General features: G+C 31.5%; 2 protein-coding genes across 8 annotated transcripts in view; both read left to right on the top strand.

Moving 5' to 3' along the window:
• Positions 1 to 27,513, top strand: part of LOC145335175 (uncharacterized) — a 118,983-nt gene that overhangs the window by 16,271 nt on the left and 75,199 nt on the right. The window lies entirely within an intron of this gene.
• LOC145335288 (U5 small nuclear ribonucleoprotein 40 kDa protein-like) lies at positions 272 to 13,985 on the top strand. The gene is made up of 5 exons (XM_080181028.1): positions 272 to 355; positions 2,674 to 2,770; positions 5,578 to 5,645; positions 11,395 to 11,558; positions 13,550 to 13,985. Exons 1-5 carry the CDS (start codon positions 287 to 289, stop codon positions 13,674 to 13,676), a joined length of 525 nt encoding a protein of 174 aa, XP_080037154.1. The 5' UTR covers positions 272 to 286; the 3' UTR covers positions 13,677 to 13,985.

Here is a 27,513-nt window from a genome sequence, read left to right as displayed (position 1 = left end):
ATTTACACATGATGCTAAACAGGTGAGAACAAGGATATGATAGTCCATAGTTTAAACTATGAATACCAAGTAAATATAGTTATATTTACACATGATGCTAAACAGGTGAGAACAAGGATATGATAGTCCATAGTTTAAACAATAAATACCAAGTAAATATAGTTATATTTACACATGATGCTAAACAGGTGAGAACAAGGATATGATAGTCCATAGTTTAAACAATAAATACCAAGTAAATAATAGTTATATTTACACATGATGCTAAACAGGTGAGAACAAGGATATGACAGTCCATAGTTTAAACAATGAATACCAAGTAACTGCAGTCACATTTACACATGATGCTAAACAGGTGAGAACAAGGATATGATAGTCCATAGTTTAAACTATGAATACCAAGTAAATATAGTTATATTTACACATGATGCTAAACAGGTGAGAACAAGGATAGGATAATTGAAAGTAGCGAAGTATTCTGGTTAAATTATATTTACCGAACATTAATTTTGGTAATAGTCAGTAGTTAGTCATTAGTACCATTTAAAACTTACATAATAGGTAGGATTTTCATTTATATTCATTTGTTAGTTGATGTAATTACAAGACCAAAAGAAAATAAGCCACTACTCTAAGCTTTGGTTTGAAGAATGTATTTAAACAGAAAACAAGTTTGTATTTAAACATCAAATAAATAAAGTGTTTATTAGGGAAACAAAAAGAAATTTTTCTTCACTCCTAAAGTTTTGATTTTAGTTATTTTTAAAGAATTTCTTGCGTAGATTGCTTCCATACATATACATAATTTATTTATATTTACGTAATAAAAGACATGAAAGAAAGATAGAAAAATTAAATTTCTATCCTTTTGAATGTGATGTGCAAAAAATTTCCGCAAATAAACTTGTTTCTTTAATGACAACAATCATTTTAGGGATCTAAAGGGATACAATATCCGATAAATTGATTTACATACCCAATGATGATGCACAATTCTCTTATGTAGATTACAATTATTGGTTAAAACGTTTGGACACTCAATTTCATGAATCAACCAATCAAAATTCCCAAAAGTCCCAAAAGTTGTTAAGCCAACGAATAAGAAGACGCTTTAAAAAAAAAACTCTGGGAACTAGTGTAATAAACAGCCTATTGTACACTTTCATCCTGACAATATCTGCTAATGTTTTCTCGATTTGTTACAACTTAATGACTCACATCACCAGACAATTATCTTTGCACGCGCCTAGCTGACACTCTGAATGTGATTGTGGAAGAAAGTGAAGGGTTTACCAACCCAATTTACTTAAATCCAATTTCTTTTTCCCACTTTATTTGCGCAGGAAATCCCCATGTTAGCATTTCTGAAGATTAAACCAGACACTAGTTCAGAGATTTAGGGGCAAGTATTTAAGTATAATGCTAAACCAGTTATTTCATCTGAAGAAAATAAGTTTCCCTTACCTATATTTTTCGCAATTTAAGAATAAAACATCTCTAAAAAAAAATCTTGTCTATCGCTCAGTCTTTTATTCCCTTGGGTAAAAAAATCATTCCTTGGCATGATGGTGATTAGGAATAATAAAGCATGTATAAGCATGCTATTGAGATTAAGAAACACATAGCTTTTTTATTATATATATGTTATGGTCATCTTGTATCACTTAAAAAAGATAGAGGCGAAATAGTTCTATTTTGTGATGTGCTCATCTCAGAACTGTTATATGCGGGTCCGGGGGGGGTATTTCCCTAGCCTATCCATCTCCCTTTCTTTCTGGCCTTTATACAAATAACTTCTTTCATCTTTTTATCTTGATTTGCCAATATGATTGTCCATGGATTTCTGCAGAATTTTCACATTAAAACATTGAAACTGTTTCCACTTAAGTTATAATGACTTGTCCTCAAGGTAAAGAAATGGAAAGAAGTAGGATGTATTTGTGCTCATATCAGGGTTCTACTATAAGAATAGTTAGATTCATAAACCATAATATTCAATATAAATTAATAATATTAATAGTAGCTAGGCTTCTTAAATGTTATAGACTTAAATCTGTTGGTAGGTATAAAATATTCTTGTACTATATTTTGATATTTTTCCAATTCTCAATCTATTACCTGTATGTGTGATTTATTTAAATCACATACTCAATGTTAGTTTCCGTTTTTAAAGCTATCTTTTTCATAAACAAACTTACATCTTATTTAGCTAGTTAAATGTAAATATTATTATTTTCATTTTACTACTAATTTCCTAGACTTTAAAATGATTGGGAAGTGAGTCCCGTTTAAAGATAATATCCAAGTCATTTTCCTCATTGCTAATTTGTAATTTGAAATTAATATTACCAATACTCAGCATCTTTTAGTATCTCTAACTGTAACCTCTAGGGCTTCCACTTTACTGACCCATCATTAGTTTAGGTAAACTTAGTAGTTGTTCTACCCCTTCCAATAAAAGAATATTAGAGATTGACTTGACTATTTGGGGCCAATACTAAGCGTTTTAAGTTAAGATTGTTTTTTATAAATCATAAATCTTTCTCTGTAATTTATAAAACGTGTGAGGCTGGTAAATTATATAACATGTTTTTTAACCTGTAGGATCTTATGAATTAAAATAAAACCCGAAAAAATCTTTTTTGTGTTTTCAAGTTTTTTGGTTATTTTCAGGTTGTTTCCGGTGGCATTGATAATGACCTAAAAATTTGGGACCTGAGGAAAGGAATGGTGGAAACATACATGAAGGGACATACTGATACAGTTACAGGTAGGCCAGGATTGTGTGGAAGCTATGCTAATTTATTTCAACTACTAGGAAGGGTTGGGAATGCAGAAAAATAACCCTAAACCACAACACAAATACTTAAATCTAAATATTCAAACGAACAGACATCGTTCTACTTTGTTTTATAGATAAGTAGATTATTGATATAAATCTAAACATTTTTGAAAGGTTACTTATTAAATCTTAAGAAATTTATATTTTTTATATTTAAAACTAATCAATAAACAGGTTTATTTTGCATACAGTAAATTTCCATAACTTATATACGAAATGATGCACGGACAACCCTAATTATAATGTTCCTGTGCCACCTACTAAAAATATTCAGAAATGAATATAGAATTCGTAAAATAAATATTTAATCTTAAATGTGCCAAAATTCAATTCTTTTTATTTTATTTAAGATTATTTATGTCATAAAAGTAACAAAAATAGAAAATCTATTTAAAGATACAGGGTCATTCAAGAGAAATGATTTTTTACAAAACTTAATTATACATAGAAAATAAAACAATTATGTAAAATGCTTTATATATTTGGAAAACCTATTACGAGACATTTATGTTTCAAATATTAAAAAATTATTATTTCAACAAATTATGCACTAAAAACCGGTTTTTCCAAAGGCCTTTTTTTCGAAGATTTATGGATTTTAAGGTTGTGCAAAAAATACGCACCTTTTTCAATTAAATTAAAATTGCTCGGCTTGTGTTAATAGTAGAAAAATGTTATGCATATCGTTGGAATCGTCATAAGATCTAGTTTTTTAATATATAAAAACCATTCCTGTGATACGTATAGTTTAGGAGCTACGTGGTAAAATGTTCCAATTACTTAGTTAAAACTTTTGAACCTTTTTCTCAAATTTTTCAAAATTGCTCCCTAACTATAAATAGCATTAAAACAGTACTTATATTTTCAAAAATAGAGCTAATGACAATTCTAATGATATGTGTAACATTTTTCTACTATTAACACAAGCTGTGCAATTTGAATTTTAAAATGTGCGTATTTTTTGCACAACCTTAAAATCCATAAATCTTCGGAAAAAAAGGCCTTTGGAAAAACCAGTTTTTAAGGTATAATTTGTTGAAATAATAATTTTTAAATATTTGAAACATAAATGTCTCGTAATAGGTTTTCCAAATATATAAAGCATTTTACATATTTGTTTTATTTTCTATGTAAAATTAAGTTTTGTAAAAAAATCATTTCTCTTGAATGACCCTGTAGTTAACCTCTCTGAGGAGAAACCTAATAATAGATTTTTCTTTTATTCTTCATTAGGTTTTTCTAATGAAAGAATTATTTCTATATGTAAAATAACTGACATTATTCTTCGTAGAGTTGTAAAAATATAAAGGGATAATTTAGTTTTAGTTGAAGCAGAGCTACTCTTCAGGTTGTCTACCTACCTGAACAAAAATTTTAAAAAAATGTTAATCCCTCACAGTTATGGAATCTCGACCACAAAGATTTTTTTATCCAACCTTGACAAGTGAGGTATTTTTGGAAAGAGGAATATACATAGAAAACGCCTATGTAAATTAGAAAATCTGCAGAAATCATATTTGCAAGTTATTTGCAAAAATCTGCAATGTTAATATGTTTTTTCTTGATGTAAACACATTACTTGGCATAAAATCTATCATCCTAAATGTAAAAATCAGATATAGAATCTTTTCAGAGTCAATATAGTGCAAAAAGTAACCAAGACATTTTTGCAAAGTATGAAAATCTAAAGAAAATAGTTCTTTTTGCTTTTGATATACATATCAGATAAATGTATATAAAATTAGTGATCAAAAAGTATAAAACATGTTATAAGTTTTTTCAACACTGTCATTGATTAAATTGCACTTTTAGGTTTAAGAATTACCGAAGTAGTGCATAAAAACTCTTTTTATGTAGTAATTAAACAAATCAAGTGCCAAAAAACCAACTACAAAATGGCCTACTGCATTAAAAAAAAACGCCTAATTGTTGATTTGAATTTATTTTGTTTAATAACTTAGGTATTAAAAAGAGTTTTTATGTGCAACTTTGGTAATGAGTAAACCTAAAAGTGCATTTTAATCAATGATAGGGTTGAAAAAAGTTATAACTTGTTTTATAGTTTTTGATCACTAATTTTATATACATTTATCTGATATGTATGTCAAAATCAAAAAGAACTATTTTCTTTAGATTTTCATACTTTGCAAAAATGCCTTGGTTACTTTTTGCACTATATTTGCTCTAAAAAGGATTCTATATCTGATTTTTACATTTAGGATGGTAGATTGTATGCCAATTATTGTGTTTACATCAAGAAAAAACATATTTTTGGTTCCTATACCTTTTTTTTATCATAAATTGTGAGAAACTGCTTTTTTCATATATAAGGTGAAAAAAGTGACACTAAAGAAATATTTTTTGCCTTAAGTATGTTCTAAACATATAGATGAACACATTTCATAAAAAGATTTTTTCTAAATCTGTTATTTAAGGCATGAAATAAATTTTGCAAATTAACATTGCAGATTTTTGCAAATAACTTGCAAATATGATTTCTGCAGATTTTCTAATTTACATAGGTATTTTCTATGTATATTCCTCTTTCCAAAAATACCTCACTTGTCAAGGTTGGATAAAAAAATCTTTGTGGTCGAGATTCCATAAGTTTTAAGCCAACATATTGGAGAACTTTGTGTTTAACTTTTTAAAGTTCAAGTGAACTTTAAAGGATAATTGCATAGCATGTGAACATGAAAAAAAATTAATCGAATTTAAAGATTTAAACTTTTTAGGACTTTCATTGAGCCCTGATGGAAATTATGTTCTGACAAACTCTATGGATCAAAGTGCAAGAATATGGGTAAGCTTATTGTGTATAGATTTATTTCGCTTGGTTATCATAGTGTCACTCATGTTAGGTTTTTGTTTATTTCTAGTTTTTATTTTAGTACATTTAGTCAATTTCTATCCATCCCGTCTTGAGATACTTTTATCCATATATAAAAGTAGCAGGATGTCTTTCTGGAGCGAAGGATCTCATTAACCGATGATCCTATACGGTGTTGTAGTAGTGTAGCTTCCTATAGTTCCAGAGAAGATTTATAATCTTCCTTTGGGGGGAAGGTATCTCAAACATAAAAAATCACACCCCCCTCCCCACTAAAAAATATTTCCTTTACCGTCAAAATTTAAAAAAAAGAAAGTAAAGGGCTTAGCCACTAGTACACATTTTATTCTTCAGTCACAACAATATAAGTCATCTTTAACTTAAGATTTTAGTACATTTGTTGTTACATATAATTTTCTTTATTTGTATGTTAGTAGAATTATTCTAAAAGTGTTATAAACGGAAACAATCAATTCTAAGATTACGAGTACATACATAATTTATTACATGGATGTACTTTTACACATATTTATACATATATATATTTAATATAAAGTACATCCTATGTTTTTATTGTATTTTCAGATGCCCTTTTCAAAGTGAAAACAGAAAAGATTGAATATATTTTGTGTTTGTGTTCAATTAATCGAAGTATTGAAATTTTGTGCTTATTTTTCTTGTCAAAATAACAATGCTTCGTTATTTTAAGTTACGAGTATTTTACTCGCAAGTCTGAAAAGTATTGTTTAAGACTTGAATAGTTTTTGATTGATTGATTAACCACCATTGCTAATATAACATGGGTATCAGGACGAGACACTTTAGTACAAAGTAGATTTTATTGGCTTACCCTTACTTTAGACCTTTATCTGGAAGTCCTAAGGTAGAGAAGTTTATTTCTCAATTTGATCTCAACACAAACAGTTTTTTTTATCTATAGTACAAAAAAGTATACCTATTGTACATTACACAAGTCTGATGTGATAGTTAAACAGGGGTCAAGTTATTGGACACCGACAAAGGAATAACAAATTCAACATTTTTGACATTTCATTCTTTTTAGGGGGGGGGGTGCCGACAACAGTGTATCTGCTCTTAGCATTTTTTAAATTCTTTAGAAGTTATAAAATTAAAATTTATAAGCTGACCAGCCATTTGCACCATACAATAACTTAAAATTATTAAATTAAGTTTTTGAAAGTAGGTAAGCTATTACAAACAATTTTGCAAAATTACTTTAATTTTTCATATTTTTATTGGCTTTTGTGATGATATTATTATTACAGATGTAAAAACTCTTTTTTTTATTGTTGAACTTTTCTAGCAGCTATGAGGTGGTATGCAAAGACAGTTCACTAACAAAAAACATTTCTTTCCTTTTTGAACTTTTTCTCTAAGTCTGAACATACCATATTTTAAAATTTAAAGGTTGCACTTTGGATAACTTTTAATTTAGATAATTTATTTTTTGCCTTGTAAAGCTACAACTGTTAGAATAAATTATACTAACATTGGGCTATCCCACTAACCCTGAACTAAGTAGAACTTTACACTTGATCTCTCTCTCTCTCACTTTCTAGCTACAGCTCTGCAAAGTCATCTTTGATGTATACTTAAGTTTTATTCTCAAAGGAATAAACAATATCTTTGTTTGAGACGTCGTCGCATTCCCATTCTAGGGTTGCGGGGATAGTGCAATGTAACAACAAAATCGTCGCATTCCTAATCCACGGATACAGGAATAGTGCAATGTAACAACAAAATCGTCGCATTCCCATTCCAGGGATAGTACAATGTAGCAACAAAATCGTCGCAAAATTCCAAGTTTTAGCTCTAAAATTCTGTTTTTGGTAGCTTGTGAATATATGTTATCATTGTCCTATAGCCCTCCTGTAATGTCATCCTATAATTTATATAGATTCTTTTTAAAATTCCATTGATCCTGATATTATTAATTTAAAACAAGGTAAGTTATGAGCAAATATGATAAAAACATTAGTTATGCAACCATATGTTTTTCTACTAATTCCAAATGAATTTACAAAATAAAATGGCTGACCTCTGCAAAGTGTACAAATTATGCACGTTAGAATGTCATATACAGGCTTTAAAAATCATGACAAGTAAAAAATATCAAGAATTAGATGTTATTTATTAAGTGAAACCGTTGATAAAAGCTATTTTAGCAAATGAAAAAAATAGTAGGAAATAATTTTCAAATAAGATTTTTTTACTTCCTCTTGGTGTTAGAAATAACTAATTATAAACATACTTCTTTATTTTGTTTTTGTAATTCTTGAAATTAACTTCAGTTTAAATTTTCTGAGAATGTATGTTACATTTTTTGTTTTTAATGGTGTTAAAACAATATATTCTGGAAAAGATGTCAATCATTACCACTAATTTTACATGGACACTAATTTAGTTTGTAAGGGGAATATGCACGAACGAGAGCAAGTGATTATAAGCACCTTCCAGCAGTGATTCTAAATGTTTTTTTTTTGTGTGAATATACTAGGGTTATGTGTAATATCATTATATCAAATTAAAAAATCAAGTTTCACCATGGTTTTAAATTAAATTTTTGTTTGTTTGAAATGTTGAGCATTCAAATGTTTTGTTGAGTTCAAAAGTTCAAAAAAAGTAACACGCCAAAACATAATTGAGTGCAGTAAATTACAAAAGTACACTAATTACCTAAACTGTTTATAATATTACAAGTTACCATCGCTTTTTCTAAATTAACATTTTTTATTGAAAAAGTATAGGTACTTTTGTGTAACAGCAGTTTGAACTCAACAAAATATTTTATGATATATCGTCAAAAAAAGCCTAACATTTCAAAGTTTTTTTTTATATAAAACTATTGCGAAACTTAATTTTTTAATCGATATAAAGATATTCACAAACCCCTAGTATATTCACCAAAAATAACATTTAGAATCACTACTGGAAGGTGCTTAAAATCACTTGCTCTCGATCGTGCATACTCCCCTTTTAAAATTTTTCGATGACATTTTTATGATTATTTTTACACAATGAACATCATAAAACCTATTATGCTAACTAAAAAATATTTAAGTCACTGCTGAAAGCCCTTAATATACCAGGGGGAAGCCACTTGTGTTTTGAAACTTAATGAAATAGCCAGCGGTTTCGAATTGACACCTGTTATATAAAGGAGCTTAGATATAAATTAGGAAAACTGTCACAAAGGGAACAAAGAAATATATATCTCTTTGTCTAGTCTGCTAGAAATAAAGGTAGAAGTATCTAAGCAAGGAGTGAATTTCAATTTTGTTCTTTTTTTATGGAAAGAACTATTTTCATAATGGATATAAAGCTAAATAATTTTATAATTTAAAATCTAAATGCAGATTGTTAAGTAGAATGGTTGGTTTAGGGAGAGGGAGAGAAATTTACTGGACATCTTACTAAAGAATTATATTTGTTTATATCTTTATCCCTGTTAGTCTAGGGAGAGAGAGAGAGTGACGAGACAATGACATCTTACCAGAGAATTATATTTGTTTATATCTTTATTCCTTTTAGTCCAGAGAGAGAGAGAGAGAGAGTGACTGGATAATGACATCTTACCAGAGAATTATATTTGTTTATATCTTTATCCCTGTTAGTCTAGATTGAGAGAGAGAGACTAGACAATGACATCTTACCAGAGAATTATATTTGTTTATATCTTTATCCCTGTTAGTCTAGGGAGAGAATGAGAGAGTGACTAGACAATGACATCTTACCAGAGAATTATATTTGTTTATATCTTTATCCCTGTTAGTCTAGATTGAGAGAGAGAGACTAGACAATGACATCTTACCAGAGAATTATATTTGTTTATATCTTTATCCCTGTTAGTCTAGGGAGAGAATGAGAGAGTGACTAGACAATGACATCTTACCAGAGAATTATATTTGTTTATATCTTTATCCCTGTTAGTCTAGGGAGAGAATGAGAGAGTGACTAGACAATGACATCTTACCAGAGAATTATATTTGTTTATATCTTTATCCCTGTTAGTCTAGGTGAGATGAGAGAGAAACTGGACAATGACATCTTACCAGAGAATTATATTTGTTTATATCTTTATCCCTGTTAGTCTAGGTGAGATGAGAGAGAAACTGGACAATGACATCTTACCAGAGAATTATATTTGTTTGTTTATATCTTTATCCCTGTTAGTCTAGGTGAGATGAGAGAGAAACTGGACAATGACATCTTACCAGAGAATTATATTTGTTTGTTTATATCTTTATCCCTGTTAGTCTAGGTGAGATGAGAGAGAAACTGGACAATGACATCTTACCAGAGAATTATATTTGTTTATATCTTTATCCCTGTTAGTCTAGGTGAGATGAGAGAGAAACTGGACAATGACATCTTACCAGAGAATTATATTTGTTTGTTTATATCTTTATCCCTGTTAGTCTAGGTGAGATGAGAGAGAAACTGGACAATGACATCTTACCAGAGAATTATATTTGTTTGTTTATATCTTTATCCCTGTTAGTCTAGGTGAGATGAGAGAGAAACTGGACAATGACATCTTACCAGAGAATTATATTTGTTTATATCTTTATCCCTGTTAGTCTAGGTGAGATGAGAGAGAAACTGGACAATGACATCTTACCAGAGAATTATATTTGTTTGTTTATATCTTTATCCCTGTTAGTCTAGGTGAGATGAGAGAGAAACTGGACAATGACATCTTACCAGAGAATTATATTTGTTTATATCTTTATCCCTGTTAGTCTAGGTGAGATGAGAGAGAAACTGGACAATGACATCTTACCAGAGAATTATATTTGTTTATATCTTTATCCCTGTTAGTCTAGGTGAGATGAGAGAGAAACTGGACAATGACATCTTACCAGAGAATTATATTTGTTTATATCTTTATCCCTGTTAGTCTAGGTGAGATGAGAGAGAAACTGGACAATGACATCTTACCAGAGAATTATATTTGTTTATATCTTTATCCCTGTTAGTCTAGGTGAGATGAGAGAGAAACTGGACAATGACATCTTACCAGAGAATTATATTTGTTTATATCTTTATCCCTGTTAGTCTAGGTGAGATGAGAGAGAAACTGGACAATGACATCTTACCAGAGAATTATATTTGTTTATATCTTTATCCCTGTTAGTCTAGGTGAGATGAGAGAGAAACTGGACAATGACATCTTACCAGAGAATTATATTTGTTTATATCTTTATCCCTGCTAGTCTATTTGAGATGAGAGAGAAACTGGACAATGACATCTTACCAGAGAATTATATTTGTTTATATCTTTATCCCTGCTAGTCTATTTGAGATGAGAGAGAAACTGGACAATGACATCTTACCAGAAAAATATTTGTTTATCACAACGAACAAATAAGATTTCACTTTCCTAGAAATATTACATAACATGAATGACCCATCCACTCCGAGTTATTTGGGTTACAGAATATTTTTGTTTCAATTAAATGTTTTAAACGTCTTTTTTCACCTAGTGTTTAAAATTGAAATAAACAAATAACCCATTTTTTTATCATTTTTGGTGAACCATATTGGTTCAGCAAATAGCGAGACAGAAGACATCAGGTTATTTTATATTAGGATATAGTTTGTCGACAGTACACTATTGATAATTTCTATGGTGTTTTGTCTATTGCAAGCAAGTCAAGATTGTTTCAAGCTATTTTGGATTATAAATTCTGTTTTTCAGGATGTCCGACCCTTCTGCACCGGAGAGCGATGCGTGAAAATATTCCGCGGCCACGTGCACAACTTTGAGAAGAACCTGTTGAAGTGTGCGTGGTCGCCTGACGGTGAACTCATCAGCGCGGGTAGCTCAGATAGAAATGTTTATGTATGGAATGTTCAGCAAAGGTATGTGATCAATATTTCCTATTTTTGTAGTTAAATTAGTACCTAGACGATAAGGACATCGAACTGTAAATTATATCGGTACCAAGTTTGTACAAAAACATTTTCTAAGGAAAAGGTAGGTTGCGGGTAGAATCCGTAATAGTGTATGTTTTAAGGCTTAAAAATAGTAGTAGAACGATAATATTCACTAAATATGTGTATTTCTTTTGAGAACTATAGACAAAATTTTTTTTAAAGTTAACATAAATTTTTATCGTTCTACTACGAACGGAGAAAAGGGAATCGTCTTCCTCAAAAGTGACACAAAAGTTATGTAGTTTAGTTTTTCTCTTAAATCTTGAGTGATTGGACCAAACTAGCAGTATCCAATTTTAAACCATTTACCTATGCCATTTTTATATTGTTAAATTTTGTTCTTCCTTTATGTATTCCACATATTTTAGTTTTTATGCCTTAAAATGTAGCGTGTATAATTAAGTTTTCAATTGAAACTCGAAAGTTTTTAGAATTGTAATCATTGATCTAAAGGGATAAGACAATGGCCGATTAATTTATGTACATTCCCAATTATTATAAAACTTTGGGGACATTGTGTAATTGATCATTTTTCATTTGTGCTTCTATTAATTCTTAATAATATTGCGAAGAATATTCTTAAATTTTTAATTTAATGTTTAATTTAAAAATTCTTTATTATATGATAAGCTTTATAACTTTATTCATCCTTTCATCTATTTTTTTCCGCATTTTGGTGTTGAAAAGTTTTTTTTTAACTGTTGAAATATTGGGGAGAAATTGTGATTAATGGGAAATAAATCCCGCTATTTCACTCAATTTATTCAACCCAAATCCCTTCCAATCATTTCCCCTACTCAATCTTTAAAGAGTACACTGAAAACTTGTAAACTTTGATTTCTAATTTTCTTTATTTTTTTCTTTCTTAAAACTTTGTATTAGGTCTTTTGTAAATACAAGTTTTATTAATATTTAATGATAAAGAAACATTTAGTTGCATTGAAAATATGCTTTTTATAATGAAAAATTTTGTAAATAAGTTAGGTTTTTCTTATTTTTAGTAGCGAAGCTACTCTATAATTCGAAATGTCCGTCCGTCCGAGACAGAAAGGGGGAAACGTGATTTTCTCGGCTCCTATAAAAGATAGAGAGCTTAAATTTTTAGGGATAAAATATGCTAACAGTTTTCATATTTTCACCAAGTTTCATTAAGATTCGTCAGTTGGTTGGGGTGCTAGATCGATTCCTACATTTTTAAGTTTTCATGGTTTTATCAACTATTCAACATAGACGGTTGATATTTTTATGGATTAAATAAGTTCACAATTTACTTATCCCCACAAAGTTTCATCAAGATTTGCTAATTTGCTGAGGTGCTAGATCGATTCCTAGATTTTCGAGTTATAAATCATACAAGGTTTCGTGTTCTTTTTAGTTTAATGTTTTGTTTATGAAACTGCAATAAAGTTTATTTTTTCCAGATATCCATCCATAATTTTTTATCTTCGCTACTTATGGATGTTGTCATCCTTGTTCTATCTTTGTTTAATAAAGATTTTCTTTCAATTTCAGTTTATATACAGCTGAGTTTGTTTTGTTACTTTGCGATTGTATTAAAGGTCCCTTACATAATTGTCCTTAAGATACACTATTTAAAATATTTTTTTCTACAATGGTATGCTTCACAGTGACTTAAGACTAAAGGTTCATATGGTTACCCTGGGTATACTTTAAAGTGAATTAGTTTTATCTATAAATCATTTAGGGATATCAAAAACCTTTATGTTATTTTTCTCTGGAAGGGTTGCGGTACCCTTGGATAATAGCACAAAAAAAAGTTAGGCGCTGTAGGTAAATTTTCTGGAAAGCAAAACCTAATCGGCCTAAAATCAGGCAGACCTAACAGTTTTAATTTTTACTATAGACTATAAAAGGTATAAGTAAAATAAAAAGTAATAATGTGTATTTATTTTTAGGAAACTGGTGTATAAGCTACCTGGTCACCTGGGCGCTGTCAATGATGTGGACTTCCACAAGGTGGAGCCAATCATCCTGTCTGCCAGCTCTGATAAACAAATATACCTCGGAGAATTCGAACCCTAATCCTCTTCAGTTACAAAACAAAATAAAGTATTTTCCATTGTTTGTTAAGTTTGGCTCTTAATTTATAGTTGCAAGAAAAAATGTGAATGTATGCTCTTTTCTTATTTTTGTTTTACTACTTCGAAACTTGAACTAGAAAAAGTTAAGAATCAAAAAATAGCAAACAAGCTACCTAGTTATATTTACTTGTAATATTGTCATTTATATTTAAAATTAAAACAAACATTAATAATAAAAAATACGATTTTTAAAATTTGAAGTACCTTAAGAGATTTTTTCATTCTATTACACAAAATGGCCAGTCATTGGGTATGTTCTTTTTATGGTATTGAATACAAGTATATTTGATTAGGGAGATAGCATTGTTGAGAGAAATTCTCAGGAATAAAGGATACTTGATTTTAAGATATTTTCTTATTGCTATATTAGCCAACTTTTTGAAGTATTAGTTTTAAAGAATGTCTTCTATTATCAAGTTAAGCTAACATTCTTCAATGAAAAAAGGCAAATTCTCAAAAATTGAGTAGCTAGGTATAGAGTTATTTTCTTTTAACTTGACTTTCTTTTAATCCCTGGAATATAAATACATATATATTAAGATATATAAGTTTTCCGGAATTTTAAAGTTAGGGGGAGATTTGAAATCTGCGTCAAATTTTAAGGATTTTTTTATAAAATTCGTTTTTTCTATAATTCTTTATCTAAGAGCGGAAATGCATTTTAAGTTAATTAATTTTGACCAATAGGATAGGTGGATTTTAAACTACCTGCGCTCTAATTGGTTGAATGATGTACGACATCCAATCAGAGCGCAGATTTTTTAAATCCACCAATCACAGATGCCAAAATTAATTAACTTAAAATGCATTTCCGCTTTTAGATAAAGGATTATAGAAAAAACTAATTTTATAAAAAAATCCTTAAAATTTGATGCAGATTTCAAATCTCCCCCTAACTTTAAAATTCCGGAAAACTTATATATCTTAATATATATGGTTAATGTTTACTCTAAACTTTTCTAGACAACATAAAACTTTTTATATTCTATGATTGCAGCCAACAAAAATATTTATTATACTTTTTACTCCCATTATATTTACACACTAGATTATACACAAACAAATTCTGAACCGTGAAATCGTTTCCATTTTTCATCATTTTTGTCAGTTTCTGTATTTGTTTCTGCTATTTATTAGCAGAAAATCTAGTTATCATAAACCTAATATTTTTGGGATTGTTTTCTAAGCAAGGATTCATATGTCTATAAGTATCGAAGCAATAAAGAATATAAATTATATAATAAATAAAAAAATTAGGTAAGGATAACATAGTAAAAATACAAAAAAAATATTTTGCATTGGAAATCAATGAAAATCAGAAGAAATAAGATTACCTATTGTTAACTTTTTTTATCAATATACCTACTGTGAACCAGAATATAAAAGATAAATGTAAAACGTATATTAATATTTGATTGTTATTATGGATGTCATCTCTTAAGCATATACTGTCATGGAAAATATTACCTAAGCATTTTTTGTAACAAATATAATTTTTTGCCTTGAACTGTTTATTCTTTTTACTCTTTATTATATTATTTTTCCTGTTTCAGATTTTTGAAAATAATGTTTTTATATAAAAATATGTGATATTCGTCAGGGAGGGAGGGGACAACGGACTGTTTATTACACTAGTCCCCAAACTTTTATAATTACGTTTTCTTATTCGTAGAACTAACAACTTTGGGGACTTTTATTCAATTTTGTTAGTTCGTAAAGTCGAGTGTCGTCCAAACATTTGAACTACTAATTGTAAACTACAGAAGGGGTAATTTTGGAACTATATGGAGGAGATATACCTACCATAGTTTATCCGTAATTGTCTTATCCTATTACATACTGGAATATTCATAGTATAAAGTTTATTTGTATATTCTCTTTCCAAATTCGGTATGCGTTATAAAATGAAAGTTAATATACTATGCCTATTTTAGGTTCATATGTATCTCATTTTCTGTAACACGTTGAACATGGGGAAGGAATTTGGGGGGATTAATGTTCTTTTGTCGTTAAGTTTTGTGTTCTAGGCTAAAATTAGGCATGAAAGTTGTTTTTTTTATGTTCAATGTGAAGAAATTAATGTTACTAGAATTGCCCCCATTTAAGACCATGTGAATTACACTGATTTGACCTCTAATAAAGCCTATTAACCAAACATAGAACAAGTATACGTTTTACTATTTGAGCTATCTTCTGAATTATTGTATGCAATAAGAAGCTCGTACTTCGTCTGACATATTCTTTTTCTTGTTGAATTTATGACTTGCCATGATAAATTATTTTCTTTCTTTCGAGCTTCTGGTGCTGCTAGAATTTAAGTGTCTGCTCTTTACAATTTACAATAGTGGATGAATAAGCATAATTTTATACATTATTTTTATAATTATAATTGTAGCTTCTTAGGTATTTCATTTTTGAAGAAAAAAAATTGGGAAACATTTCTTCAATATAAAATTATAGCAATAACAATAAGGGATCTAAAGGGATAAGCTAATGGCCAATAAATTGAAGTACATTTCTAATAATAAAATTAGGGATGGGAATCCGTCGAATTTTTGGGCCGGATTCGGATTCCGGATTCTTAAGGAATCCGTCAAAAAAAGTGACGGATTCTTGCGGATTCCGGATTCTTATTTTTGGCGGATTCCGGATTCCGGATTCTAGCAGTATTTTAAAAGGCCGTCCGTCACAGAGGGATAGCTTTTTTCGTTAATTTATCACTATGTTACTTGGTTGAAGCCTTGATTTGTTTAAAGTGTTGACTTCCAGCATAACTAAAACATTTACATCACATTAGTAATTATTAAAAAGGGGGGGGGGGGCGAAAGTGACACTTTTTGAAACCAAAACTAAAAGTCAAAGGAACTCAACTAAAAAAAAGAGTTACAGGTCTGACATTTTGCATGGCAGTTGCTTTATAGGAGTACAATATGGAACTGTGAAGAAACGGCGTCGCAACCGCCGAGAAAAGGCAAACAAAATTTCGGCGGGAAACGGCGGTTTTCGGCGGTTGCGCCGCCGTTTCTTCACAGTTCCATATTTTACCCCTATAAAGCAACTGCCATGTAAAATCTCAGACCTGTAACTCTTTTTTTAGTTGAGTTCCTTTGTTGACTTTTAGTTTTGGTTTCAAAAAGTGTCACTTTCGCCCCCCCCTTTGTTATGTAGAAATTAAATAGCTCATCACGTGATCGCTGACCTGACAATGAGAGCTCTGTGTTATCAGCTGGTATATCAACTTCGTGGTTTATGTGGGAAGAAATGGGGGGGGGGTGGGGGGAAGGTGGTGTGTTTGGGGGGGGGGGGTGATCTTTGCCTTCAAAAAGAGGGAGTTGTAAGAAAAAACTCAAGACGGTAATTTTAGCCTACCAATTTAGAATCCGGTATCCGCTATAAAAAACGGATTCCGGATACGGATTCGGATTCCAAAATTGGCCGAAAATTGGGCGGATTCCGGATCCGGATTCTCATCACTAAATAAAATACAAAATTACCCCTTATAAAGATTACAATTATTTGTTAAAAAGTTTGGACCCTCAGCTTAATTAACCAACCAATCAAAATACAATTTGTCCCCAAAGTTGTTAAGCTGACGAATAAGAAATAGTTATTATAAAACTTCGGGGATTGATATATTAAACAGCCCAATGTCACCTCCTTCCTGAGTAACAATTCATCTAACCCTGAATAATTACATGTTAGAATCGTTCTCTCAATTGAATCCTGTAATGTGATGGATGTATGGTGGAATAATTTTTAATCTTTAGAAATTGTGAGTCAAAATTAACTTACTTGTTGATATACATACTATTATTTTGACGTGATTCCTTGGATACTTAGGTATGCTATGATCTTGCATCTTAAAACTCAAAAGTTATATTCTCTAATTTTAAGCATTTTTACAGCAAGTGTACATGTTGTATTTAAGGTCTTTTTAACAAAAGCTTCATTTTTAAAAACACCGCTACTGTTAAAACAAAAATTGTTGTCCTAAATGTTGTTCTCTTGCTTTGAACGGATTAAACTTAATAAAATAATAATGAAAAATCATTGTTTGTACTCAGGTGTACTTCAGTCTGTACAGTTTTATATAATTTTTAATTTTCTTACTAAAATCAAATGTTCCATTTTAAACTTAAGTGAACTACGACAAAACTGGGCCAATTTATGATTTATTTTTAACAGTAAATCTACTTCTCAATTTTCATGTAAACACTTGATTGTCAATATTTTCAGAAGGTTGAAAGACTTAAGAAATAAAAAATTTGTAATTCAAACACACTTGAAAACATAAGTCATAATTCCAGATAGATTTCGGTAACGGCTGAGCCGATTGAGTTCTCCATTTTAGGGAGGCTTCACATAGGTCTCGGGATGGCTTCAGGCTCTTTTATTTTCCGATTGTAGTCTTGGGATGGTTTTAGGGTATTTATGCCCTTCCTTGCCTTTTCGATCGAATACTAATACTCCAGATATTAGGGTCGTGACTGGTTGTTACTCATATTTGATACTCATGTGATAAGGATGCTTTTAATTGTATTATTATATATTATATAAAGAAATTTGTTTGTTCAAATTTATTTTTATTATTGGAGTTTAACATCCTTGGCTTTCTGTACTTTTTAAATTGATTGAAAACGTATAAAATTGAAGGAAAATCTGCTGAAAATGAAGAATAGGATCACTAAAATCAAAATTGGGTTGTTGCAATAAAAATTCTATTATTGTTTCGAAACAAAGTAATATTCGGATCTTAGCCATAATGAAAAATCATGTATAGCCGAGATAAAATATCCGCAGACAGCTGTCTATAATACGATGAAATAAATAACTATTCTTGCAATGGTGTTCTTTTGTAATTTATATTGATAAAACTATGAATTGTTTTGATAAGTTAACGTCAAACCGCACTTTGTTTGTCAAGCAATAGCAACAGAGACAAGGTTTGGCAAAGTCTCAAACCGCGAACCTCATTGGCGATTTACAGAAGTGACAATTAAGCCACGATCTAACTTGATAAGTAGCAGAGATATTTAATGCTATTAAGTTTACTTAACTGTTAGTTACAAATACATGAATGAGTTATAAACCAATTCTTGGTAGAAATGATGAAACCGGCAAACTTATTGAACCAAGGGACTCAAAAGTATTACATTTATAAAAAATATAAAAACATTCAAACTATTACACTATATTTCTGAACCAAAAACGCTCACGGTGATAACCAATTTAGATTTAGAACTAAGTAGAAACATGTCCGTCGGTCTGTCTGTTGGGCTCTGTTTTTCTTTGAATATGCTACTCGTAAACCTATGTAAATGTAACCCCTAACCCCAAAAGTTGCATTTTAAAACAGGGATGACAACATCCTTAAAAGCGAAGCACTAAAACGGTAGGACAAACGGACATTAACACTCGTATAGTGTCTAAACTGAATAATTAAAATATATGTATAAGTATAAGAGTCGAAGCAAAATTGTAAGTAAATTTGTTGAAAAACTGCTTTATACAGGATAATGTCCATGGACATACTTACATTTTTAGGACTCGCTTATAACATTGTTCTTTGTTGTCCCAGGAATCAATTAACCAAAAATCAGATCAAACGGTTAATTAGATCACATAAAAATTAGTTGTTAAAAAAGTAGAAAAATCAACATGTTTAAAATGTACATAAGGACATTCTGGTGATGATTATAGAGTTGCTACGCTTTATAAATCGTACTTAACTACTATAGGAATCATCATGCAAAGTTTGAAATCGATAGGATAATTCTAACATGCCTAAATTAAGGAATAAAAGCTATCTATCTCGGACGGACGTACAGACCGACCCTAATTATAGAAAAGCTTCGCTTTTAAAAGTGAATGAAGTGGGAGTTATGCTTCACCACTGGGGGGAGTAGCCACTAATATATTGAATATTATTTTATATATATAAATAAATGAGGATATTTTTAATTGGGCTTTGTCCTACCTGCTTCTAGCACTTTAACACTTCATTCAGTGTTATGAGATCTACATAATTGTTTCTTTTTATCTTTCTTCTCACTAAAATAGGTCTTAGTAAGATAATAGTTATTTCTCGCATCGTATTATAAACGGCTTTCCGCGGATATAGAATGTACAAGTATAAGATTAAAACCAGTTTTTTAGCCCCCAGGTGCCGTAGGCACGGGCTAAAAAAAACTGGTTTTAATCTTATGATTGTACATTTTTATATTCGTAGAAAGCTGGATATAATACGATGCTAGACATAGTTTTTTCGTATGGATGAGAACCGGTTCCTATCCACCGGATTCGAATGAATACGAGAAAGATACTTAACATAGTTTTATTGACCCCTCTATTCCTACTAAGAATATATTTTTTAGTTCAACTCTTTCCACGAAGAAAACTTTTTAGAATTTCAATTTGTTCTGTTGAACGGCAAGTTTATCGGATTTACTGGATGGAGTGTTTATACAATTGAGTCAAATAAATTGTGCAGCTATCTTTGAAATACAAAGGTTCGCTTTATTAAATTGATTAGGTAAATCAAAGGTTGTCAATTGTTTTGGGTATTATTTTCACTTTTATATGTAGATTACTAAAAATACAGGGGGGGGGGGGGGGGAGATCTGACACATTTGCGCAAACCTGGTGTATAGGCTTTATCTTTGGACTGAGATTATAGGTTATTAGGGATAAAATCATTCTTATATGATGAATTTCCCCCAGATTTAAGATTTTTTGGATAGGCCTCCAGGTGGTCTCTGTACAGGTAAAAATTAAAAAAAGGATTTTTTTTTGAAGAGTTATAGGTTAACTTATAAAACAAATTATGCTTCTTTTTGATTGTTATTCACATATTTGAAGAAAAAACATACATATTTTGTCTTATAAGCTGACATCTAACTCTTTAAAAAAAAAATTTCATTTTTACCTGTACAGAGACCACCTGGAGGCCTATCCAAAAATTCTTAAATCTGGGGGAAATTCATCATATAAGAATGATTTTATCCCTAATAACCTATCCTCTCAGTCCAAAGATAAGGCGTAAACACCAGGTTTACGCAAATGTGTCAGAACTCCCCCCCCCCCTTATTTTTTATTTCTTAATCGTATTTCAATTTAGTTTTTGTCTAAAAAGCCTAGTGTATATTTTCTCTACTAATCTTCAAAAAAATGTTGCTCATACATCTAGTAAAAAATGTGGGTTTATGAACACCTAATTTCTAGACAAATATCTATTTTTAGAATTTGTAGACTTTTGTGAAACATTATCTTCGTGTAAATCCCGCAGGGCTTGAAAAGCAGATGTACTATGAATATTGAAATAGGACTAGATAAATCTGCCAGGGACGATTTAATTATGAACTCCAGAAATATGGACAATATTTATTATCATAGGTTTCTTATTGGAGGGAGTGGTTTCCTCTCTGACCATTTATTTTTCATGAAAGGTCTGCCATTCCTCCATTTAAATAAAAACTGGTGGGGGGTAAATAAAACTTATGTTATACCCCGTTAAACGATCGTTCAATGGGAGTTGTATTACCCATTCTTGCCAGAATTAATTAGGCTGGAGGGGGTGTTAAACGAACCCTTCCGCTTAATGAAATCCTGTGCACGCCTTTACACCACATTTCACCCTAAAAATATACAGCAAACTCTTCATTATTAAGATATGTGAAATGTTTCTAAAAATAGTATTGGGGTATAGAGTTTAGTTGTATTTTCTGCTGTATAACAACCAACAAAGTTTATTCTATTTGTGTAATTTGTATGAACCAAGGCAGAGTTTGGGAGCCGGAGCCCTACGGCTGCAGGTTTGGGTTCGGAACACCATTCAGGGCCGGAGTAGACATCTTAAATTCACGAAAGCTGGATCGGTAATGGTCATAAAAAATCCAGGGCCCACATCGCTGGACCAAGGTATCTAATATTACCAGGATCAATCCAAAGTTTTCCTTTAAACTTGAAAGTGTTTGCCTCAGCAGAACTTTAAATTTTATTCTAAATAAATACAGAATATTTGGTATCACACATGGCCTAAACTGATTTCTAGGATTTATTGTCCAGTATCTCAAGTGGATTATAAAAAGGGGTTAAATTTTACTGTTTAAGTATTTGATTATTTTTGGATCATAGATCATTTGAAGTAGCGGCCTTTGTCGTATTTTCACAGTAGCTTTTCTCCTATTTCTACCCCCTGCGGGGCAATCATTAACATTTACCTAACCTTCAATAACCTATCAAAATTACTATGAATATATGACGAAACCCGCTACTTCGTTTTCGTTCCATGATCCCTATTTATTTTTATATAAAAGGGGGATGTGGAAAATAACCATTTGGGCAGGGGGGGGGGGTTTACTCGAGAACCCTTAGAGCTAGAGGGAGCTAATTTTGGATTTAAGCTTCTATGGGGCCAAAGTTACTTTTAAAATTATCGTCGACCCCCCACCCCCCCCCAAAAAATTTTTTTTTTGGGGGGGGGGGTAAAAATTTTTTTTATTGCATTTCTCGCCGAATTAGGCAATTTGAAATCATTTAAGACCATGTTATTTTTTTCAAAAATTTTTCGCCTTACAAGCAACCCTGCGGGGGGACTTAGTCATTTTTTTCAAATTCTCGTTGAAGGTATATCTTAAATACAGTATGCTACTCTCTTAGTTTTAAAGATAATTGGATGAAATCTTTTTGATTGTGTCACTAATTACCCCAAGTTTTGGTATCTTTAAAAAAAAACGGCGGCGGGACCGCCGCTCCCGCCGTCCGCCGCCGTTTTCCGCCGCCACCAAAAAAGAAATTTTTTATTGCATTTCTCGTAGAATTAGGCAATTTGGAATCATTTGAGACCATGTTATTTTTTCAAAAATTTTTCCCCTAACAAGCAACCCTGCGGGGGGGACTTAGACATTTTTTTCAAATTCTCGTTTATGAAGGTATATCTTATATAAAGTATGCTGATTGATTCAGTTATGTTTAAAAAAGTATTATTTAAAAAAATCAGGTTGATATCTTTAAAAATAAGCTCAGAACTCATATTTTTAGCGTTTGGGGGGTTTTTGTGCTCCACAAGCCCTAAGAAGGAAAGTCCCAAAATGAATCTGTAATGGTTCGTTGATTCAGTTATGTTAAAAAAGTATTATTTAAAAAAAATCAGGTTGATATCTTTAAAAATAAGCTCAGAACTCATATTTTTAGCGTTTGGGGGGTTTTGTGCTCCACAAGCCCTAAGAAGGAAAGTGCCGAAATTCAATTTTCAAAGTTTTATGTGTACATCCAGTCGTATAAGAGAGCCTACAAAAAGAATTAGGTTGATAACTATAAAAATAAGCCCACACGGCCTTCCCAAACTTTTATACTGAATTTCATTTCCTATAACTGTTCAAACTTCCCCCCCCCTTACCCCAAGTACTAAAGTTTGGGAGGGCTGTGTGGGTTTGTTTTTAGAGTTATCAACTTAATTCTTTTTGTGAGCTCTCTTATATGACTGGATCTACACATAAAACTTTGAAAATTGAATTTTGGGACTTTCCCTCTAGGGGCTAGTGGAGCAAAAGACCCCCCCAAACACTAAAAATTTAAGTTCTGAGCTTATTTTTAGAGATATTGAGATTATTTTTTTTTCGGAATTTGGAATCATTTGAGACCATGTTATTTTTTTCAAAAATTTTTCGCCTTACAAGCAACCCTGCGGGGGGACTTAGTCATTTTTTTCAAATTCTCGTTTATGAAGGTATATCTTAAATACAATATGCTACTCTCTTAGTTTTAAAGATAATTGGATGAAATCTTTTTGATTGTGTCACTAATTACCCCAAGTTTTGGTATCTTTAAAAAAAAACGGCGGCGGGACCGCCGCTCCCGCCGTCCGCCGCCGTTTTCCACCGCCACTAAAAAAGAAATTTTTTATTGCATTTCTCGCCGAATTAGGCAATTTGGAATCATTTGAGACCATGTTATTTTTTCAAAAATTTTTCCCCTAACAAGCAACCCTGCGGGGGGGACTTAGTCATTTTTTTCAAATTCTCGTTTATGAAGGTATATCTTAAATACTGTATGCTACTCTCTTAGTTTTAAAGATAATTGGATGAAATCTTTTTGATTGTGTCACTAATTACCCCAAGTTTTGATTCAGTTATGTTAAAAAAGTATTATTTAAAAAAATCAGGTTGATATCTTTAAAAATAAGCTCAGAACTCATATTTTTAGCGTTTGGGGGGTTTTTGTGCTCCACAAGCCCTAAGAAGGAAAGTCCCAAAATGAATCTGTAATGGTTCGTTGATTCAGTTATGTTAAAAAAGTATTATTTAAAAAAAATCAGGTTGATATCTTTAAAAATAAGCTCAGAACTCATATTTTTAGCATTTGGGGGTTTTTTGTGCTCCACAAGCCCTAAGAAGGAAAGTGCCGAAATTCAATTTTCAAAGTTTTATGTGTACATCCAGTCGTATAAGAGAGCCTACAAAAAGAATTAGGTTGATAACTATAAAAATAAGCCCACACGGCCTTCCCAAACTTTTATACTGAATTTCATTTCCTATAACTGTACAAACTTCCCCCCCCCCTTACCCCAAGTACTAAAGTTTGGGAGGGCTGTGTGGGTTTGTTTTTAGAGTTATCAACTTAATTCTTTTTGTGAGCTCTCTTATATGACTGGATCTACACATAAAACTTTGAAAATTGAATTTTGGGACTTTCCCTCTAGGGGCTAGTGGAGCAAAAGACCCCCCCAAACACTAAAAATTTAAGTTCTGAGCTTATTTTTAGAGATATTGAGATTATTTTTTTTTCGGAATTTGGAATCATTTGAGACCATGTTATTTTTTTCAAAAATTTTTCGCCTTACAAGCAACCCTGCAGGGGGACTTAGTCATTTTTTTCAAATTCTCGTTTATGAAGGTATATCTTAAATACAATATGCTACTCTCTTAGTTTTAAAGATAATTGGATGAAATCTTTTTGATTGTGTCACTAATTACCCTAAGTTTTGGTATCTTTAAAAAAAAACGGCGGCGGGACCGCCGCTCCCGCCGTCCGCCGCCGTTTTCCGCCGCCACCAAAAAAGAAATTTTTTATTGCATTTCTCGCCGAATTAGGCAATTTGGAATCATTTGAGACCATGTTATTTTTTCAAAAATTTTTCCCCTAACAAGCAACCCTGAGGGGGGGACTTAGTCATTTTTTTCAAATTCTCGTTTATGAAGGTATATCTTAAATACTGTATGCTACTCTCTTAGTTTTAAAGATAATTGATGAAATCTTTTTGATTGTGTCACTAATTACCCCAAGTTTTGATTCAGTTATGTTAAAAAAGTATTATTTAAAAAAATCAGGTTGATATCTTTAAAAATAAGCTCAGAACTCATATTTTTAGCGTTTGGGGGGTTTTTGTGCTCCACAAGCCCTAAGAAGGAAAGTCCCAAAATGAATCTGTAATGGTTCGTTGATTCAGTTATGTTAAAAAAGTATTATTTAAAAAAAATCAGGTTGATATCTTTAAAAATAAGCTCAGAACTCATATTTTTAGCGTTAGGGGGGTTTTTGTGCTCCACAAGCCCTAAGAAGGAAAGTGCCGAAATTCAATTTTCAAAGTTTTATGTGTACATCCAGTCGTATAAGAGAGCCTACAAAAAGAATTAGGTTGATAACTATAAAAATAAGCCCACACGGCCTTCCCAAACTTTTATACTGAATTTCATTTCCTATAACTGTACAAACTTCCCCCCCCCCCCCCTACCCCAAGTACTAAAGTTTGGGAGGGCCGTGTGGGTTTGTTTTTAGAGTTATCAACCTAATTCTTTTTGTGAGCTCTCTTATATGACTGGATCTACACATAAAACTTTGAAAATTGAATTTTGGGACTTTCCCTCTAGGGGCTAGTGGAGCAAAAGACCCCCCCAAACACTAAAAATTTAAGTTCTGAGCTTATTTTTAGAGATATTGAGATGATTTTTTCTTAGAAACCTATTAACAAAACCAAACTAAGTAATCATTGGAGATTTCATTTTGGGACTTTCCTTCTAGGGGCTTGTGGAGCAACAGACCCCCAAAAACACTAAAAATATGCGATCTGAGCTTTTTTTTAAAGATATCAACCTGATTTTTTTTAAATAATACTTTTTAACATAATTGAATCAACGAACCATTACAGATTTCATTTTGGGACTTTCCTTCTAGGGGCTTGTGGAGCAACAGACCCCCCCCCCCCCCAAACACTAAAAATTTAAGTTCTGAGCTTATTTTTAGAGATATTGAGATGATTTTTTTTCAGAAACCTTTTTTAACATAACCAAACTAAGTAATCATTGCAGATTTCATTTTGGAACTTTCCTTCTAGGGGCTTGTGGAGCAACAGACCCCAAAAAACACTAAAAATATCGTTCTGAGCTTATTTTTAAAGATATCAACCTGATTTTTTTTAAATAATACTTTTTAACATAATTGAATCAACGAACCATTACAGATTTCATTTTGGGACTTTCCTTCTAGGGGCTTGTGGAGCAACAGACCCCCAAAAACACTAAAAATATGCATTCTGAGCTTATTTTTAAAGATATCAACCTGATTTTTTATTGGGACTTCATTTTGGGACTTTCCTTCTAGGAGCTAGTGGAGCAAAATACTCCAAAAACACTAAAAATATGAGTTCTGAGCTTATTTTTAAAAATAACCGAATTAAGGAACCATTACAAAGGGGGGGCCGGGGGGCGAAAGTGACACTTTTTGAAACCAAAACTAAGAGTCAACAAAGGAACTCAACTAAAAAAAGGGTTACAGGTCTGAGATTTTGCATGGCAGTTGCTTTATAGGGGTACAATATGGAACTGTGAAGAAACGGCGGCGCAACCGTCGAAAACCGCTGTTTCCCGCCGTAATTTTTGTTGCCTTTTCTCGGCGGTTTTCGGCGGTTGCGCCGCCGTTTCTTCACAGTTCCATATTGTACCCCTATAAAGCAACTGCCATGCAAAATGTCAGACCTGTAACTCTTTTTTTTAGTTGAGTTCCTTTAACTTTTAATTTTGGTTTCAAAAAGTGTCACTTTCGCCCCCCCCCCCTTTCATTTTGGGAGTTTCCTTCTAGGGGCTAGTGAAGCAAAAGACCCCCAAAACACTAAAAATATGAGTTCTGAGCTTAGTTTTAAAGATATCAACTTCTTTTTTTTAGAACACTTTTTTAACATAACCAAACTTGGTAACTTTTACAGATTTCATTTTGGGACTTTCCTTCTATAAGCTAGTGGAGCAAAAGACCCTAAAAACAATAAAAATCTGTAAAAGTTACCAAGTTCGGTCATGTTAAAAAAGTGTTCTTAAAAAAAATCGGGTTGATATTTTAGAAATAAGGTCAGAACTCATATTTTTAGTGTTTTGGGGGTCTTTTGCTCAACTAGACCCTAGAAAGAAAGTCCGAAAATGAAATCTGTAATGCTTTCTTAGTTCGGTTATGTTAAAAAAGTATTATTTAAAAAAATCAGGTTGATATCTTTAAAAATAAGCTCAGAACTCATATTTTTAGTGTTTTTGGGGGTCTGTTGCTCCACAAGCCCCAAGAAGGAAAGTCCCAAAATGAAATCTGCAATGATTACTTAGTTTGGTTGTGTTAAAAAAGTTTTCTGAAAAAAAACAACTCAATATCTCTAAAAATAAGCTCAGAACCTAAATGTTTAGTGTTTGTGGGTCTTTTGCTCCACTAGCCCCAAGAAGGGAAGTCCAAAAATGAAATCTGCAATGATTACTTAGTTTGGTTATGTTAAAAAAGGTTTCTGACAAAAAAAATCAGCTCAA

Source organism: Acartia tonsa, chromosome 2 (genome assembly GCF_053477335.1).
Source record: "Acartia tonsa isolate MP-2025a chromosome 2, ASM5347733v1, whole genome shotgun sequence".
NCBI lineage: Eukaryota > Metazoa > Arthropoda > Copepoda > Calanoida > Acartiidae > Acartia > Acartia tonsa.
Note: the sequence above shows the minus strand (reverse complement) of the source record. Positions and strands in the feature narration are given on the sequence as shown.